The sequence below is a fragment of the Gadus morhua genome, chromosome 5, assembly GCF_902167405.1.
Source record: "Gadus morhua chromosome 5, gadMor3.0, whole genome shotgun sequence".
Taxonomy (NCBI): domain Eukaryota; kingdom Metazoa; phylum Chordata; class Actinopteri; order Gadiformes; family Gadidae; genus Gadus; species Gadus morhua.
The window spans coordinates 25,197,563-25,214,527 of NC_044052.1; the positions used below are offsets into that span (position 1 = coordinate 25,197,563).

Genomic DNA, 16,965 nt, shown 5'->3' on the forward strand with positions numbered 1-16,965 from the left:
ATTTTATAATCCTATTAATAATATAAAATGAAAGTCACAAAAGTAAAAGTAAAGTAAAATTGCGATAGATATACTGTATACATATCACATCGAACAGCCCTACAGTCTTGAGAATCAGATGTGATTTCTGAAGATATGAATATGCATATGTCTGGTTGTTCTTCTAGGATTCTGTGATCTACGAGAGGCTGTCACATACCTCCAAGTACAGAGAGGTCACCCTGGAGCACCTCCAACTCTTTGCCACAGAGGGTAGGCTGTTAACCCTGACCCTGACCCTAAACCTGACCCTAACCCTAAACCTGACCCTAGCCCTAATAAGCTTTATCCATCTACACATTATTTTTTAAATCCCCCCTCTTCTATAGTTTCCCAATCTTACATATTTTCACACCTAATAATATAGATGTTCTTATTTTTGTTGAACCTTCATTTGATGTCATTGTGATCACAGTTTGGTCTGCCCCCCCCCCCCCCCCAGGGCTGAGGACCCTGTGTTACGCCGTCGTTGACATCTCGGACGCCGCCTATGGGGCGTGGAGCGAGGGCCATCGGCGAGCTGCCAGCGCCCTCACAGACCGCCCCCTGAGGCTGGAGGAGAGCTACCAGCTCATCGAGAGGGTCAGTGACCCCCCCACCCCAACACTAACCCTAACACTAACCCCAACCCCAACACTAACACTAACCCCAAACCCAACCCCAACACTAACACTAACCCCAACCCCACTGAGGCTGGAAGAGAGCTACCAGCTCATCGAGAGGGTCAGTGACCCCCCCACCCCAACACTAACCCTAACACTAACCCCAACCCCAACACTAACACTAACCCCAACCCCACTGAGGCTGGAAGAGAGCTACCAGCTCATCGAGAGGGTCAGTGACCCCCCCACCCCAACACTAACCCTAACACTAACCCCAACAACACTAACACTAACCCCAACACTAACCCCAACACTAACACTAACCCCAACCCCACTGAGGCTGGAAGAGAGCTACCAGCTCATCGAGAGGGTCAGTGACCCCCCCACCCCAACACTAACCCTAACACTAACCCCAACACTAACCCCAACAACACTAACCCCAACACTAACACTAACCCCAACAACACTAACCCCAACCCCAACACTAACCCCAACACTAACCCCAACACTAACACTAACCCCAACAACACTAACCCCAACAACACTAACCCCAACCCCAACACTAACCCCAACACTAACCCCAACACTAACACTAACCCCAACCCCACTGAGGCTGGAAGAGAGCTACCAGCTCATCGAGAGCCCCCCATCCCAACACTAACCCTAACCCTAACCCTCACTTCACCCTCACCATAACCCTCACCCTCACCTCACCCTCACCCTCACCTCACCATAACCCTCACCCCCCCTCACCTCCCCCTCCCCCCCACCCTCACCCTCACCCTACCTCTCAAACCTCCTGACAATTCTTCTGACTTCACGGCCGACATGTTTGTCGTATTCTTACAAATCCCAATCTGATGGTGATGGTGGGTTATGTGTGTGTGAGTCTATGTGTGTGTATGTGTGTGTGTGTGTGTGTGTGTGTGTGTATGTGTGTTTGATGGTGGGTTATGTGTGTGTGAGTCTATGTGTGTGTGATGGTGGGTTATGTGTGTGTGAGTCTATGTGTGTGTATTTGTGTGTGAGTGTATGTGTCTGTGTAATGGTGGGTTATGTGTGTGTGAGTCTATGTGTGTGTGAGTGTATGTGTGTGTGAGTGTATGTGTGTGTGATGGTGGGATGTGCGTGTGTGAGTGCATGTGTGTGTGATGGTGGGTTATGTGTGTGTGTGTGTGTGTGTGATTGCATGTGTGTGTGATGGTGGGTTATGTGTGTGTGTGTGTGTGAGTACATGCGTGTGTGATGGTGGGATGTGTGTGTGTGAGTGCATGTGTGTATGATGGTGGGTTAGGTGTGTGTGTGTGTGTGCATGTGTGTATAATGGTGGGTTAGGTGTGTGTGTGCGTGTGTGTGTGTGTGTGGACGTGTGTGTGTGTGTGCGTGTGTGTGTGTGTGTGTGGACGTGTGTGTGTGTGTGATGGTGGGGTGTGCGTGCGTGCGTGCGTGCGTGCGTGCGTGCGTCCGTCCGTCCGTCCGTCCGTCCGTCCGTCCGTCCGTCCCGGCAGCCCTCGGTTGTATCCCCAGTGGAGATCTGTTTGGCTCCTCAGAGAGATCAGCGCTGTGCTGTGGTTCTGTCTCAACAGGACCTCCAGCTGCTGGGGGCCACGGCCATCGAGGATCGGCTGCAGGACGGGGTGGTGGAGACCATCGAGACGCTGCTCAAGGCCCACATCAACATCTGGATCCTGACCGGAGACAAGCAGGAGACGGCCGTCAATATAGGTCCACACAGGTCCATTACTAACCTAACCCTAGCCTAACCCTAGCCTAACCCTAACCCTACAGGCCCAGCCTGTTGCGTGTACAGGTCCACTCAGGTCATTGCTCTACACGCCACCCTGTTGAGAACAAGCCTCTCTCGTTTGTCCGTTTGGCGTTTGTCCTCTAAACACATAGAATATATGACCCTAATAGGGTTAGGTATTACATTTTTACTTTTATTTTGGCATTGGCCACCTCTACTCGTCAATTTGAGACTGCAACGCGATGTCATTGTGTGAGGGACAGCCACTATGTTGCTCTTCACATTGCTCTGTTGTGTGTTGTTCTTCACATTGCTCTGTTGTGTGTTGTTCTTCACATTGCTCTGTTGTGTGTTGTTCTTCACATTGCTCTGTTGTGTGTTGTTCTTCACATTGCTCTGTTGTGCGTTGTTCTTCATATTGCTCTGTTGTGCGTTGTTCTTCACATTGCTCTGTTGTGCGTTGTTCTTCATATTGTTCTGTTGTGCGCAGTTCTTCTGTTCTGTTGTGCGTTGTTCTTCACGTTGCTCTGTTGTGTTGTTCTTCACGTTGCTCTGTTGTGTGTTGTTCTTCACGTTGCTCTGTTGTGCGTTGTTCTTCACGTTGCTCTGTTGTGCGTTGTTCTTCACATTGCTCTGTTGTGCGCAGTTCTTCTGTTCTGTTGTGCGCAGTTCTTCTGTTCTGTTGTGCGTTCCTTCCAGTCCTTTTGCGTCACTGAGGCCGCCATCTTGTCTCCTTGACCCTGGTCTCTCCAGGTCATTCCTGTGGTCTGCTGAAGGAGACCACCGCCCTCCTGATAGTGAACGGGGACACCCTGGATGTGAGTAAAAATCACAGCATCCCCGTTTGTGGAAACCTTGTCATTTTAATATTTTGACCAGGTGATTTACGTTACACGCAACGTGTGTGTGTGTGTGTGTGTGTGTGTGTGTGTGTGTGTGTGTGTGTGTGTGTGTGTGTGTGTGTGTGTGTGTGTGTGTGTGTGTGTGTGTGTGTGTAGGCCACGCGAGACGCCTTAACCCAGCACTGTGGTTCGGGGGCGGGGCTCCGCGGGGGGCGGGCGCTGGTGATTGACGGCCGCACACTGGACCACGCCCTCAGCGCGGCGAGCCGCCGGGCCTTCCTCGACCTGGCGCTGACCTGCTACGTGGTCATCTGCTGCAGGTAGGTCTCTCCCCCGGGATGGGCTGGCTTCAGTGGCAAACAAAACCTTCTCCAAGTAGGCGGGTCTAGACCCAGTGTGTCCCAGACACTGACTTCATCTAATACTGAACTGGTGTCTCACAGTGAACTGGTGTCTAATGGTGTACTGGTGTCTCATAGTGAACTGGTGTCTAATGGTGTACTGGTGTCTCATAGTGAACTGGTGTCTCATAGTGAACTGGTGTCTAATGGTGTACTGGTGTCTCATAGTGAACTGGTGTCTAATGGTGTACTGGTGTCTCATGGTGTACTGGTGTCTCATGGTGTACTGGTGTCTCATGGTGTACTTGTGTCTCACAGTGAACTGGTGTCTCCCAGTGAACTGGTGTCTAATGGTGTACTGGTGTCTCATGGTGTACTGGTGTCTCACAGTGAACTGGTGTCTCACAGTGAACTGGTGTCTAATGGTGAACTGGTGTCTCATAGTGAACTGGTGTCTAATGGTGTACTGGTGTCTCACCGTGAACTGGTGTCTAATGGTGTACTGGTGTCTCATAGTGAACTGGTGTCTCATAGTGAACTGGTGTCTCACAGTGAACTGGTGTCTCACAGTGAACTGGTGTCTAATGGTGTACTGGTGTCTCATGGTGTACTGGTGTCTCATGGTGTACTGGTGTCTCATGGTGTACTGGTGTCTCACAGTGAACTGGTGTCTAATGGTGTACTGGTGTCTCATAGTGAACTGGTGTCTCATAGTGAACTGGTGTCTAATGGTGTACTGGTGTCTAATGGTGTACTGGTGTCTCATGGTGTACTGGTGTCTCATGGTGTACTGGTGTCTCATGGTGTACTGGTGTCTCACAGTGAACTGGTGTCTAATGGTGTACTGGTGTCTCATAGTGAACTGGTGTCTCACAGTGAACTGGTGTCTAATGGTGTACTGGTGTCTCATACTGAACTGGTGTCTCACAGTGAACTGGTGTCTAATGGTGTACTGGTGTCTCATACTGAACTGGTGTCTCACAGTGAACTGGTGTCTAATGGTGTACTGGTGTCTCATAGTGAACTGGTGTCTAATGGTGTACTGGTGTCTCATAGTGAACTGGTGTCTCATAGTGAACTGGTGTCTAATGGTGTACTGGTGTCTCATAGTGAACTGGTGTCTAATGGTGTACTGGTGTCTCATGGTGTACTGGTGTCTCATGGTGTACTGGTGTCTCATGGTGTACTTGTGTCTCACAGTGAACTGGTGTCTCCCAGTGAACTGGTGTCTAATGGTGTACTGGTGTCTCATGGTGTACTGGTGTCTCACAGTGAACTGGTGTCTCACAGTGAACTGGTGTCTAATGGTGAACTGGTGTCTCATAGTGAACTGGTGTCTAATGGTGTACTGGTGTCTCACCGTGAACTGGTGTCTAATGGTGTACTGGTGTCTCATAGTGAACTGGTGTCTCATAGTGAACTGGTGTCTCACAGTGAACTGGTGTCTCACAGTGAACTGGTGTCTAATGGTGTACTGGTGTCTCATGGTGTACTGGTGTCTCATGGTGTACTGGTGTCTCATGGTGTACTGGTGTCTCACAGTGAACTGGTGTCTCACGGTGTACTGGTGTCTCATAGTGAACTGGTGTCTCACAGTGAACTGGTGTCTCACAGTGAACTGGTGTCTCACAGTGAACTGGTGTCTAATGGTGTACTGGTGTCTCACAGTGAACTGGTTTCTAATGGTGTACTGGTGTCTCACAGTGAACTGGTGTCTCACAGTGAACTGGTTTCTAATGGTGTACTGGTGTCTCACAGTGAACTGGTTTCTAATGGTGTACTGGTGTCTAATGGTGTACTGGTGTCTCATAGTGAACTGGTGTCTCACAGTGAACTGGTGTCTCACAGTCAACTGGTGTCTCACAGTGAACTGGTGTCTCAGTGAACTGGTGTCTCTCAGTGAACTGGTGTCTCACAGTGAACTGGTGTCTCACAGTGAACTGGTGTCTCACAGTGAACTGGTGTCTCATAGTGTACTGGTGTCTAATGGTGTACTGGTGTCTCATAGTGAACTGTTGTCTCTCAGTGAACTGGTGTCTCTCAGTGAACTGGTGTCTCATAGTGAACTGGTGTCTAATGGTGTACTGGTGTCTCATAGTGAACTGGTGTCTCATAGTGAACTGGTGTCTCTCAGTGAACTGGTGTCTCACAGTGAACTGGTGTCTCACAGTGAACTGGTGTCTCACAGTGAACTGGTGTCTAATGGTGAACTGGTGTCTCACAGTGAACTGGTGTCTCATAGTGAACTGGTGTCTAATGGTGAACTGGTGTCTCATAGTGAACTGGTGTCTAATGGTGAACTGGTGTCTCATAGTGAACTGGTGTCTCATAGTGAACTGGTGTCTAATAGTTACTGCTTAATAGTGTACTGGTGTCTAATAGATAGACCAGTGCTCCTTCTCGTAGTGAGTGAGTGTGAGGATTCATATGTCAGCAGAATTGTGAAAGGCCGGACAATGGGAAATAGAAGTGGTAGAGTGTGACTGTCTGTCCTCAAAGATACAAAGGATTATTTGTTTTAAAGGACAGCGTGGTGAGTAGTCCAGTGGTTTTGTGGCTCCTAAGGAGCCATCATTGAGAATCCCGGTTCCTTAAGGAAGCATGGGTTTTAATTGAAGAACTCATATAAATCTCTAAATGAGTTAGTCTAATACAAGATATTACACCCATCGCGTTTGATTCCTACGATTCTGCCAGATAGTCCAATATCAGCGAATCATTTTATGACTGATAGCCAACATTGGCCAACAATAGAGTGGCGAAGTCACGCCCCTTCCGGTAGAGCCCATGGGACCTATGAGATCAAAAAATATGAATGGGTTTCAATGGAGAGAAACCCATTCACAGGGGGTCACAGACGGTTGGATGGTGAGGGGGTTAGAGACGGTTGGATGGTGAGGGGGTTACAGACGGTTGGATGGTGAGGGGGTTACAGACGGTTGGCTGTGAGGGGGTTACAGACGGGTGGATGGTGAGGGGGTTACAGACGGTTGGCTGTGAGGGGGTTACAGACGGTTGGATGGTGAGGGGGTTACAGACGGTTGGATGGTGGGGGGGTCACAGACGGTTGGATGGTGAGGGGGTTAGAGACGGTTGGATGGTGAGGGGGTTACAGACGGTTGGATGGTGAGGGGGTTACAGACGGTTGGCTGTGAGGGGGTTACAGACGGTTGGCTGTGAGGGGGTTACAGACGGTTGGATGGTGAGGGGGTTACAGACGGTTGGCTGTGAGGGGGTTACAGACGGTTGGCTGTGAGGGGGTTACAGACGGTTGGCTGTGAGGGGGTTAGAGACTGTTGGATGGTGAGGGGGTTACAGACGGTTGGCTGTGAGGGGGTTACAGACGGTTGGCTGTGAGGGGGTTACAGACGGTTGGATGTAGAGGGGGTTACAGACGGTTGGCTGTGAGGGGGTTACAGATGGTTGGATGGTGGGGGGGTTACAGACGGTTGGATGGTGAGGGGGTTACAGACGGTTGGATGGTGGGGGGGTTACAGACGGTTGGATGGTGAGGGGGTTACAGACGGTTGGATGGTGGGGGGGTTACAGACGGTTGGATGGTGGGGGGGTTACAGATGGTTGGATGGTGGGGGGGTTGCAGACGGTTGGCTGAGAGGGGGTTACAGACGGTTGGCTGAGAGGGGGTTACAGACCGTTGGCTGTGAGGGGGTTACAGACCGTTGGCTGTGAGGGGGTTACAGACCGTTGGCTGTGAGGGGGTTACAGGCCGTTGGCTGTGAGGGGGTTACAGACCGTTGGGTTAGGGTCAGGGGAGGGGGTCACAGACGGTTGGCTGACCTGGGTTAGGGTTATGGGGTTACAGACCGTTGACTGACCTGGGTTAGGGGGTTACAGACGGTTGGCTGACCTGGGTTAGGGTTAGGGGGTTACAGACGGTTGGCTGACCTGGGTTAGGGTTAGGGGTTACAGACGGTTGGCTGACCTGGGTTATGGTTAGGGGGTTACAGACGGTTGGCTGACCTGGGTTAGGGTTAGGGGGTTACAGACGGTTGGCTGACCTGGGTTAGGGTTAGGGTCAGGGGAGGGGGTTACAGACGGTTGGCTGACCTGGGTTAGGGTCAGGGGAGGGGGTTACAGACGGTTGGCTGACCTGGGTTAGGGTCAGGGGAGGGGGTTACAGACGGTTGGCTGACCTGGGTTAGGGTCAGGGGAGGGGGTTACAGACGGTTGGCAGACCTGGGTTAGGGTTAGGGGAGGGGGAGGGGGTTACAGACGGTTGGCTGACCTGGGTGGGGTCCCAGGGTGTCTCCTCTGCAGAAGTCTCAGGTGGTGGAGCTGGTGAAGACGGAGGTGAAGGCCATCACGCTGGCGGTGGGCGACGGCGCCAACGACGTGGGCATGATCCAGACGGCCCACGTGGGGGTGGGCATCTCGGGCCACGAGGGGCTGCAGGCGGCCAACTCCTCGGACTACTCCATCGCCCAGGTAACACTGGGTTTCTATATTCTACATGTATGCACTGGGAAGGAGATGCTTTTAATCTCATCTGTGTATAGTGACAATAAAAAGCTTCCTATTCTATTCTTCTAACCCGCCCCAAATCCTTAGAGGTTGAAACGTTCTGTTTTTGCTAGAATATTATCGGAGACAAAGGCCATAAAGCCCATGAAAATGCTTGTGCCATATTCTTTTGTCTTAACTCACTTAGCCTTTCCTTTCCAATGCATTCTGTGGTTGCTTTAGGTCCATCCCTTCTCTAATGTTTGTTGACCATCGTCTTCCAGTTTAAGTTCCTGCGGAACCTGCTGCTGGTGCACGGAGCATGGAGCTACAACCGCGTGGCCAAATGCATCCTGTACTGCTTCTACAAGAACATCGTCCTCTACATCATCGAGGTTAGGGTTAGGGTTAGGGTAGAGGACATCGCCCTCTACGTCATCGAGGTTAGGGTTAGGGTTAGGGTAGAGAACATCACCCCCTACATCATCGAGGATAGGGTTAGGGTTAGGGTAGAGAACATCCTCCTCTACATCATCGAGGTTAGGGTTAGGGTAGAGAACATCGCCCTCTACATCATCGAGGTTAGGGTTAGGGTTAGGGTAGAGGACATTGCCCTCTACATCATCGAGGTTAGGGTTAGGGTAGAGAACATCACCCTCTAGATCATCGAGAATAGGGTTAGGATAGAGGACATTGCCCTCTACGTCATCGAGGTTAGGGTTAGGGTTAGGGTAGAGGACATCGCCCTGTACGTCATCGAGGTTAGGGTTAGGGTAGAGAACATCACCCCCTACATCATCGAGGTTAGGGTTAGGGTTAGGGTAGAGAACATCACCCCCTACATCATCGAGGTTAGGGTTAGGGTTAGGGTAGAGAACATCACCCTCTACACCATCGAGGTTACCCTCACCCTCTTCGTTACACAAGCTGACGTGATGAAGCTTGAGAGAGCTCTGCTCTCATGACATGCTCCTCATTCTGTTCCTCAGATCTGGTTTGCCCTTGTCAACGGGTTCTCAGGTCAGATCCTATTTGAGAGGTGGTGTATCGGACTGTACAATGTGGTAAGCCATCATTTCATCATTTTTTTAACTGGAAAATATATTAGAGGCTTCTTAGCCAAATAGTTTGAACATTGGTAGAGAGAAAGGCGTCAGCAGGGGGGGGGGCTCCGGGCCCTGTCCCATGGTCATCCAACACCTCAGAGGGTTAGGCTAGACCGGAGACCACTCAGACTGACATCCCTCTGTAGTCAATGACATCAGTCTATTTCTCAGGTCCTTTAGATAATCAGTATACGTCTAAGTAAGGTTAACTTTAAGCATAAAGTATACAAGAATATAAGGTAAATATTGTTACAATGGAGCCAAATGTTAAACACTGTATCGATGTTACCAGGCCTTCCCTAGCCTGCATTCAAATGAACCCCCGAAGCCTCATTTACGTATAAATGGCCCCTAAAAGAGACATCTGTTACCCCCTGTGGTTTCTCCTATTGTATGGTCTTAGAATGTTTATTCTGTAGGCTTCAACTCAGAAGTTTAATTTAACTAATCCATACTCTGGTTAAAATCAGACACTTCCAGCTTTATGATTGTGACTGTATATGCCACAGACAAATAAAGTGGAACTGTTAACCACTACAAATGCCTATTTTACTGTTTAAATTAATATTGCTTTCAGAGAACTCATCTCTTAAACACATGTGGTAAGTCATGGTGATTAAAGATCAGGTTAATAAACAAGGGATGAATGGATTTCAATCTAAGGCCTCACTTCATATAACTGTAATGTATGATATGTAACTTCATGTAACTATAATGTTTAATATGTAACCCCTTTGTACGTAATGAATGAATGCTAATGGGGAACGGAAAGGGCCTGTAGTCTAGAGCAGTGTGATTGGTCAAGGTAGTCACAGATGTTGGGGTTACCTCCGAGATCCCGGGCTTGGATGGGCCAGTTCTTTACAAACCCATTCAGATGCTGCTGTTACTCTGTGCAGTGACAATAACGCCTTGATCATTCAATCCTAGTCCTTCTCAACCTCTCGCATTTAGTCTGAGTATTAGACCGTGGGGGTTCTCCATGACACCAGCCTTTATTCACACGGTGAATTAATGTCTACATCTTTGTTTAACTCTATTCATGCCACAGATATTTACTGCCATGCCGCCGCTAGCGATGGGTATATTTGAGCGCTGCTGCCAGAAGGAGACCATGCTGAAGTACCCGGAGCTCTACAGGACGTCTCAGGAGGCTCAGGGATTCAATGCAAAGGTTTCAATCAGAGGAAATGTGGAGGTCAAATGGACCTCTTGGCCATGAAGCTTGTACCAAACCCATAATGCTTGTTTTCAATGAAGTACTGTTTTCAGTATATTATATTTTAAACAATACAAAAATAAATGTGTTCTAAGCAATGATTAGATAAGTTGACCTTCTCTTGTGCAGGTGTTCTGGTTCCACTGTCTGAACGGCCTGCTCCATTCTGCTGTGCTGTTCTGGCTCCCCCTGCTGGCGTTCAGACACGGTACACTCAGCCATCGGTTAACGCCAGAGGCTTCCTATCGTGCAGTGCTACTGGAACTTTTAGTCATTCATTCACTTTATTCATTCTCCATTGAAACAGTTGTAATTATCTCTGTTATATCATTCAGACACGGTGTCGTAAGACCCTAACCCTAATCCTCCATTGAAACAGTAGTTAGGGTTAGGGTTAACCCTAACCCTAACCCTGACTACTGTTATATCATTCAGACACGGTGTCCTGGAATGGGAGGACTACCGACTACCTACTGCTAGGAAACATGGTTTACACGGTGAGTTTAAGAACGCCTGACCGTTGACCGTTCATTGTCTCTCTCTAACCCCACTCTCTGCAGTGTGTCTGAACCCTCTCTCTCTCCCCCACTCCCTGCAGTGTGTCGTGGTCACGGTGTGTCTCAAGGCAGGCTTGGAGACGGCGTCGTGGACTGTGGTGTGTTCTGCTTTAAGCCGTCCCCTTCTGTTTCCTTAATATTGCCAAAATGTATAATTTGGAGAAATTATTATCATTAGTCATTATCATAGTCATCTTTAGTTTCACACATTTTCACATATTTCACATATTTAGTTTCTAGAGGCTCTTTAAAATATTGACAAAATGTGAATCACCATTAAAAATGACATTTTTACACCAATTTAGTATATTACTAACAATATTGGATTATATATATGCATCCCATTCTTATTACCAGCTTAAATCATATATCAAAGATCTATTTTCTTGACTGATAGTTGGTCGGACTCCGTGAGTGATGGACTTCAGGTGGGCTGAAGTCTAGCCCTAGCCCTAGCCCTAGCCCTAACCCTTCTCTCTGTAGTTCAGCCACGTGGCCCTGTGGGGCAGCATCGCCCTGTGGCTGCTCTTCTTCTGGCTCTACTCCAACCTGTGGCCCTCCATCCCTTTGGCCCAGGACATGCCCGGCGAGGTACGCCTAACCCTAACATTAACCCTAACCCTAAACCCTGACCCTAGCCCGGCGAGGTACGCCTAACCCTAACATTAACCCTAACCCTAACCTTAACCCTAGCCTGGAGAGGTTCTTCCAAACCTCACAACACACATTCATCTATAAAAAAAGGAACTGTTTATGTTTGGACCCTTTTGCTCCTCTTCCATGTAAAGGCATAATGTATGTGGTGTCTGTGGTGCTCCAGGCTGAGATGATGTACACCTCAGGGGTCTTCTGGATGGCCCTGCTCCTGGTTCCGGTCACCGCCCTCCTGCTGGACGTGGTCCTCACAGTGTGAGCCTCTCTCCCCCTCTCTGGGACACCTTGGGTCATCTCCATACACCTGTCATGGATAAACAATGTGGACCTAAATAGCTAAACATACACTTTATGGATTTATACTCTTAGCAACTCTCGATTCTTAACTAACTCAGCATTAAAGGGTGAAAAAATCTGGTTGGACGTTATGGTTAAAAGATAGTATAGTACTTATGGTATAGTGTATATAGTATGGTACAGTTCAGCATTACAACTACTATAAACTGCCCAGGACTATAATGAAGGCGAAAACGACTCTTGGTTGGAAGCAGTGTGGAATGTTGGCATTGACAGTTTTGGTTTCACATTACAAAGGAAGATAAGAGTGAATATTATTGATCTGTTCCTCTCCCAGAGTGAGGAGGTCTGTGTGGACGTCTCTGTCTGATGATGTTAGGGAGCTGGAGGCCAGCCGCCAGGACCCAGCAACTGTGGTACAAAACAGAAGGTGTGTGTTTGTGTCTGTCTGTCTGTCTGTCTGTCTGTCTGTCTGTCTGTCTGTCTGTCTGTCTGTCTGTCTGTCTGTCTGTCTGTCTGTCTGTCTGTCTGTCTGTCTGTCTGTCTGTCTGTCTGTCTGTCTGTCTGTCTGTCTGTCTGTCTGTCGTTGTACCTGAGTCACTGCAGTTCAAGAACATGGCCTTAAAACTTGGTCTGTCCAAATGGCACGTATGGCCAATCCTTCTATCATCAAGCTGTGTCAGTATTGGATCTACTGATTTTCCCGCCATAAGAAAAGCTCTGAGTACTGTTGTGGTCTACAAACCCCCATGTGTCACCATGTGTGATAAGAATTTGGTAACATGGCACAGCCAGCGTGGGATAAGGTTATCGACACATATGCTGCTTAACCTGTTTGGTCGGCAATTGTTCAGCGGAAACAAAGGTCCGAAACAAATGACCAAAGTACCATTGGAGGATCACACGGCTAAGAGCAGTTTGGTGTGTTGGTAACATCTAGCTCATGTGTCCCCCCCCCCAGCCTCTCAGAAAGAGCGCAGCTCCTGCGGAACGTGTTTGGGCGAGCGACAGAGCCCTCCTACAGCGAGAACTCCCAGCAGCAAAACCTTTTGCGTGAGTTGGACCAGCATCCTACGTTTAGTCTGCAGAACAATCCGACACCATTTATAATCCGCCACCTTGTATTATTAACGTGTGACGGGCTACCAAGCTCATCTCCTGCCATGCAACTCTTGTTTCTCCCGCCACTCCGTCCACTAAAAGGCATCCAAGGGGTGACCTTGTCATCCCGGTCTAAAGGTCAGTCAGGTGGTTGCATAGTTGATGACGTCATGTGTTCAAATGTTTACTAAGGGGATATAGACCCCCCCCGTTTGTTTGGACAAAAACAGAACAGTCCATAGAGTCGTCTGTCTAGTCTGTGATCTTCTTCTGAGTTTCGTCTCCCCCCGAGGTGTGTTAGCCCCCCTCCCTCCACCCTATAAAAGTGGGATTCCCCACCGGGGTTAGGGTACCGGGGTTAGGGTTAGGGTACCGGGGTTAGGGTTAGGGTACCGGGGTTAGGGTTGGGGTACCCGGGTTAGGGTTGGGGTACGAGGTGACCCTAGGGTTAGGGTACCGGGGTTAGGGTTGGGGTACCCGGGTGACCTTAGGGTTAGGGTACCGGGGTTAGGGTTGGGGTACGAGGTGACCCTAGGGTTAGGGTACCGGGGTTGGGGTACCCGGGTGACCCTAGGGTTAGGGTACCGGGGTTAGGGTTGGGGTACCCGGGTGACCCTAGGGTTAGGGTCGGGGTACCGGGGTTAGGGTTGGGGTACGAGGTGACCCTAGGGTTAGGGTTAGGGTACCGGGGTTAGGGTACCGGGGTTAGGGTTGGGGTACGAGGTGACCCTAGGGTTAGGGTTAGGGTACCGGGGTTAGGGTTAGGGTACCGGGGTTGGGGTACCGGGGTTAGGGTTGGGGTACCCGGGTGACCCTAGGGTTAGGGTACCGGGGTTAGGGTTGGGGTACCAGGGATAGGTTTAGGGTTGGGGTACCCGGGTGACTCTAGGAGTAAAACAGCAGCTTCCATGGGGTACCTGTCAAGAATTAGATTTTGCTTTGTTAGACCCATAAACAAAATATATGATGTAAAGATTAACATTTGTTTAATTTGAATTGATTGTTTGCAGATTAATAAAGTATTCCCCAGCTTCTTCCATTTTACACGTCGAGGCCACTACAATATTGATATTGATACGAGTATATATACTAGTTTATATTTATAAAAGGAGGATCCTGGTTCAAAGGAAAGTTTTTGTTGTTTAGTGTCCACTGAATCTGTTCTGACGGGATATGGGCAGATATCTTTATCTATAGCTTTCCCTAATCTCTTCAAAGCATCCACCTATCCCTCGTTTTATGGTGAGGGGAATATTCTTTTAACACCAATTGTGTTGTTTTGTGTGGCAGACGGCTACGCCTTCTCTCAGGATGAGAACGGGGCGCTTTCCCAGTCGGACCTCGTCCGCTCCTACGACACAACGACGAACGACGCCGTACGGAGGTCAGCAGAATGAAGGATAAGAACCGTCCGCTCTCATTGCACTACTTTAAAGAACCCAGTCGGACCAGAGGTCAGCAGAATGAAGGATGAGAACCGTCCGCTCTCATTGCACTACTTTAAAGGACCCAGTCGGACCAGAGGTCAGAGGAACAGTGTGCCTGAAGTCAGAGGCTCTTTTGTCCCTCCACAAGTGTTGCATACTGACCCCAATGGGTCTGTGTTTGAGCGCTCCACTTTTGAAGCTCATGCCAATGAAGGGTCAATCTTATCCACGGAGACCAGGATAATGTCGTACTACGCTTTTTTTTATTCAAAATGATTTTAACTCTTCTATTGTAGTTAAATATCTGTCACTGCTCTCTTAACTTCCAACACTTGACACGGACGTTACTAAACATGTCAGTTGGTTTTAATCACGTTGTTTCCACAGCTACTCTCTTCATACTTGAGTCCTTATGATGCTGCTTTATTGAAACGTTTTGTAACTGTATCAATGGAGGGTTAGGGTAACCCTAACCCTAACCCTGTATCAATGGAGGGTTAGGGTTAGGGTTATCCTAACCCTCCATTGGTAGGGTTACCCTAACCCTAACCCTGTATCAATGGAGGGTTAGGGTTACCCTAACCCTAACCCTGTATCAATGGACTTCATGGTACTATTTCTATCTTGCACTTCAGGCACCAAGTTTAATATTTTAACGAGGAGTTGCCTCGTTAAAATATAATCATAATCAGCTCAAGTTACTAACCCTAACCCTAACCCATAATCAGCTCAAGTTACTAACCCCACTCTGACCCATAATCAGCTGTTACAGAGCATCTTTGAATTTGACTATATTTAGCACAATGGTGCTTACTAAAAGTTTGACACATGTATATTGTACGTTTCTATGTTTTGGTTTGTTTTTAAATCATTTCCGTCCCATGTGAACTTGCATGTTTATTTACCATCATGTTTCCCCTCACGCATCCATGGTTTTAAAACACTAGCATACCAGATACATTATCATGAGGAAATAAATGATCACCCAATGAGTGATCCATAACTTATTCATATTAAATGCATTCTAAAGCTGTAGTATAAAGTTACATCCTTGTATACAATCCATGTGTCAATAATACAAAAGTATATGTCCTGTTTTTTGACCACGGTAACGCTGCAGCTGTTGTGGCGCTCTCGTGTGGCCACATCCATTATTAAACGTTGACTACCGAGGGCTATTATTGTGGTAAGACTTCCCATCACGGTAACCCGGAAGTATTTTTTCAGTAAACAAACTTATGAAAACTACTCGAGACATATGGGCTTCTTTCAAGGAAAGTGATCAGCCGTTACAAGCCGTTTTGAAAATCAACCTCTGCTGGCATCAAAAGTGGGCGCGTCCACCTAGATGTGTGCTGGATAGATCAGTCTATCAGCCTACCTAGTAGCAAACGTTGCTCATCTATTCATCATACATCTAGGTGGACACGCCCACTTGATGTGAGAAGTGCTTTGTATCACTAATCACACTCACACCTGGTGGTATAATATGGGTCCTTTAAACAAAAACTCTTAAACCTTCTCAATCTTGTCCTGTATAGAATTGACCCATCATAAGGTTCATATGAACATGTTGTAACTTCGTACTCTGGAATGTGTCTGAACTGTTCTAACGTTACAATCGTGTGTGTGTGTGTGTGTGTGTGTGTGTGTGTGTGTGTGTGTGTGTGTGTGTGTGTGTGTGTGTGTGTGTGTGTGTGTGTGTGTGTGTGTGTGTGTGTGTGTGTACTAATATAATGTATGTAGATCAGTTTCTACAGTTAGTTCTTAACACTGAACCAGCATTCAGTCTAGCCTAAGAGTTATCTATCGAAGCAACTCAATACTGGTAAGTCCTTATCTTTATTGATGGAAGCACTTGCAAGCACAAAATGTACAATTTCTTTATGATCAATAGTTCAAAGGTATGTGTTTTATCATTGACAGAATGTCTTCATTCTCCCTATTGTCCTATCAGCATTCCCCAGCTTAATTCAATCACACAGAGCAAGATTAATGTTAAATGTGACAAGTAAATAGTGTGAAGTAGTAAAGTGTCTCAAACAGCATATTATCATAGTATTTGTGGCGTCAATATTTGTGAAAAAATAAGGTTAATTACAGACACACAATGATGAAACTTTTCATTTCGACTGTTACTGTTGATACTGCTTAAATGCTCTACAAACCAACGTCCCAATAAGTTATTAATTAACAGCCTGTGAAAAATAAAGTCTCCTCAAGTTGCCCTCTCATAAATTTCAAAATGCCAGTTAGAATCCAATAATTTACACTGGTTAAGAGCAAACTCCAAAGAAAGACCTGTTTGCATTAAAAAATAAAATGTGGACTGCATTTTGCATCCCAACAATAACCAAGCCACATTCCCATAACCCTCACCCCAACCATACCCCTAACCCTCACCCCAACCATAACCCTTATCCCAACAATAACCGTAGCCACATTCCCATAACCCTCACCCCAACCATAACCCTAACCCTAACCCATCACAACAATAACCATAGCCACATTCCCATAACCCTCACCCCAACAATAAGCCTCAGCCACTGGGATTAGTTTCTTATGTCTAATT

General features: G+C 47.8%; 1 protein-coding gene across 3 annotated transcripts in view; it reads left to right on the forward strand.

Annotated features, from left to right (window-relative positions):
* LOC115543667 (phospholipid-transporting ATPase IA) overlaps positions 1–15,641 on the forward strand; it is a 32,663-nt gene extending 17,022 nt beyond the window's left edge. For 2 of the 3 annotated variants that reach the window (XM_030356111.1, XM_030356112.1), the window contains 17 exons: positions 168–252; positions 482–621; positions 2,228–2,366; positions 3,142–3,206; positions 3,387–3,550; positions 7,834–8,017; positions 8,317–8,427; positions 9,022–9,096; positions 10,190–10,312; positions 10,487–10,565; positions 10,793–10,854; positions 10,956–11,012; positions 11,398–11,505; positions 11,735–11,823; positions 12,203–12,295; positions 12,827–12,918; positions 14,257–15,641. In XM_030356111.1, the coding sequence (XP_030211971.1) occupies positions 168–252; positions 482–621; positions 2,228–2,366; positions 3,142–3,206; positions 3,387–3,550; positions 7,834–8,017; positions 8,317–8,427; positions 9,022–9,096; positions 10,190–10,312; positions 10,487–10,565; positions 10,793–10,854; positions 10,956–11,012; positions 11,398–11,505; positions 11,735–11,823; positions 12,203–12,295; positions 12,827–12,918; positions 14,257–14,363 (1,773 nt within the window). In that variant the 3' untranslated portion in view covers positions 14,364–15,641. Of the gene's footprint in view, positions 1–167; positions 253–481; positions 622–2,227; positions 2,367–3,141; positions 3,207–3,386; positions 3,551–7,833; positions 8,018–8,316; positions 8,428–9,021; positions 9,097–10,189; positions 10,313–10,486; positions 10,566–10,692; positions 10,722–10,792; positions 10,855–10,955; positions 11,013–11,397; positions 11,506–11,734; positions 11,824–12,202; positions 12,296–12,826; positions 12,919–14,256 lie in introns of those variants that run through there. The other variant, XM_030356113.1, reaches the window with a different exon arrangement.
* Positions 15,642–16,965: the final 1,324 nt, after the last annotated feature.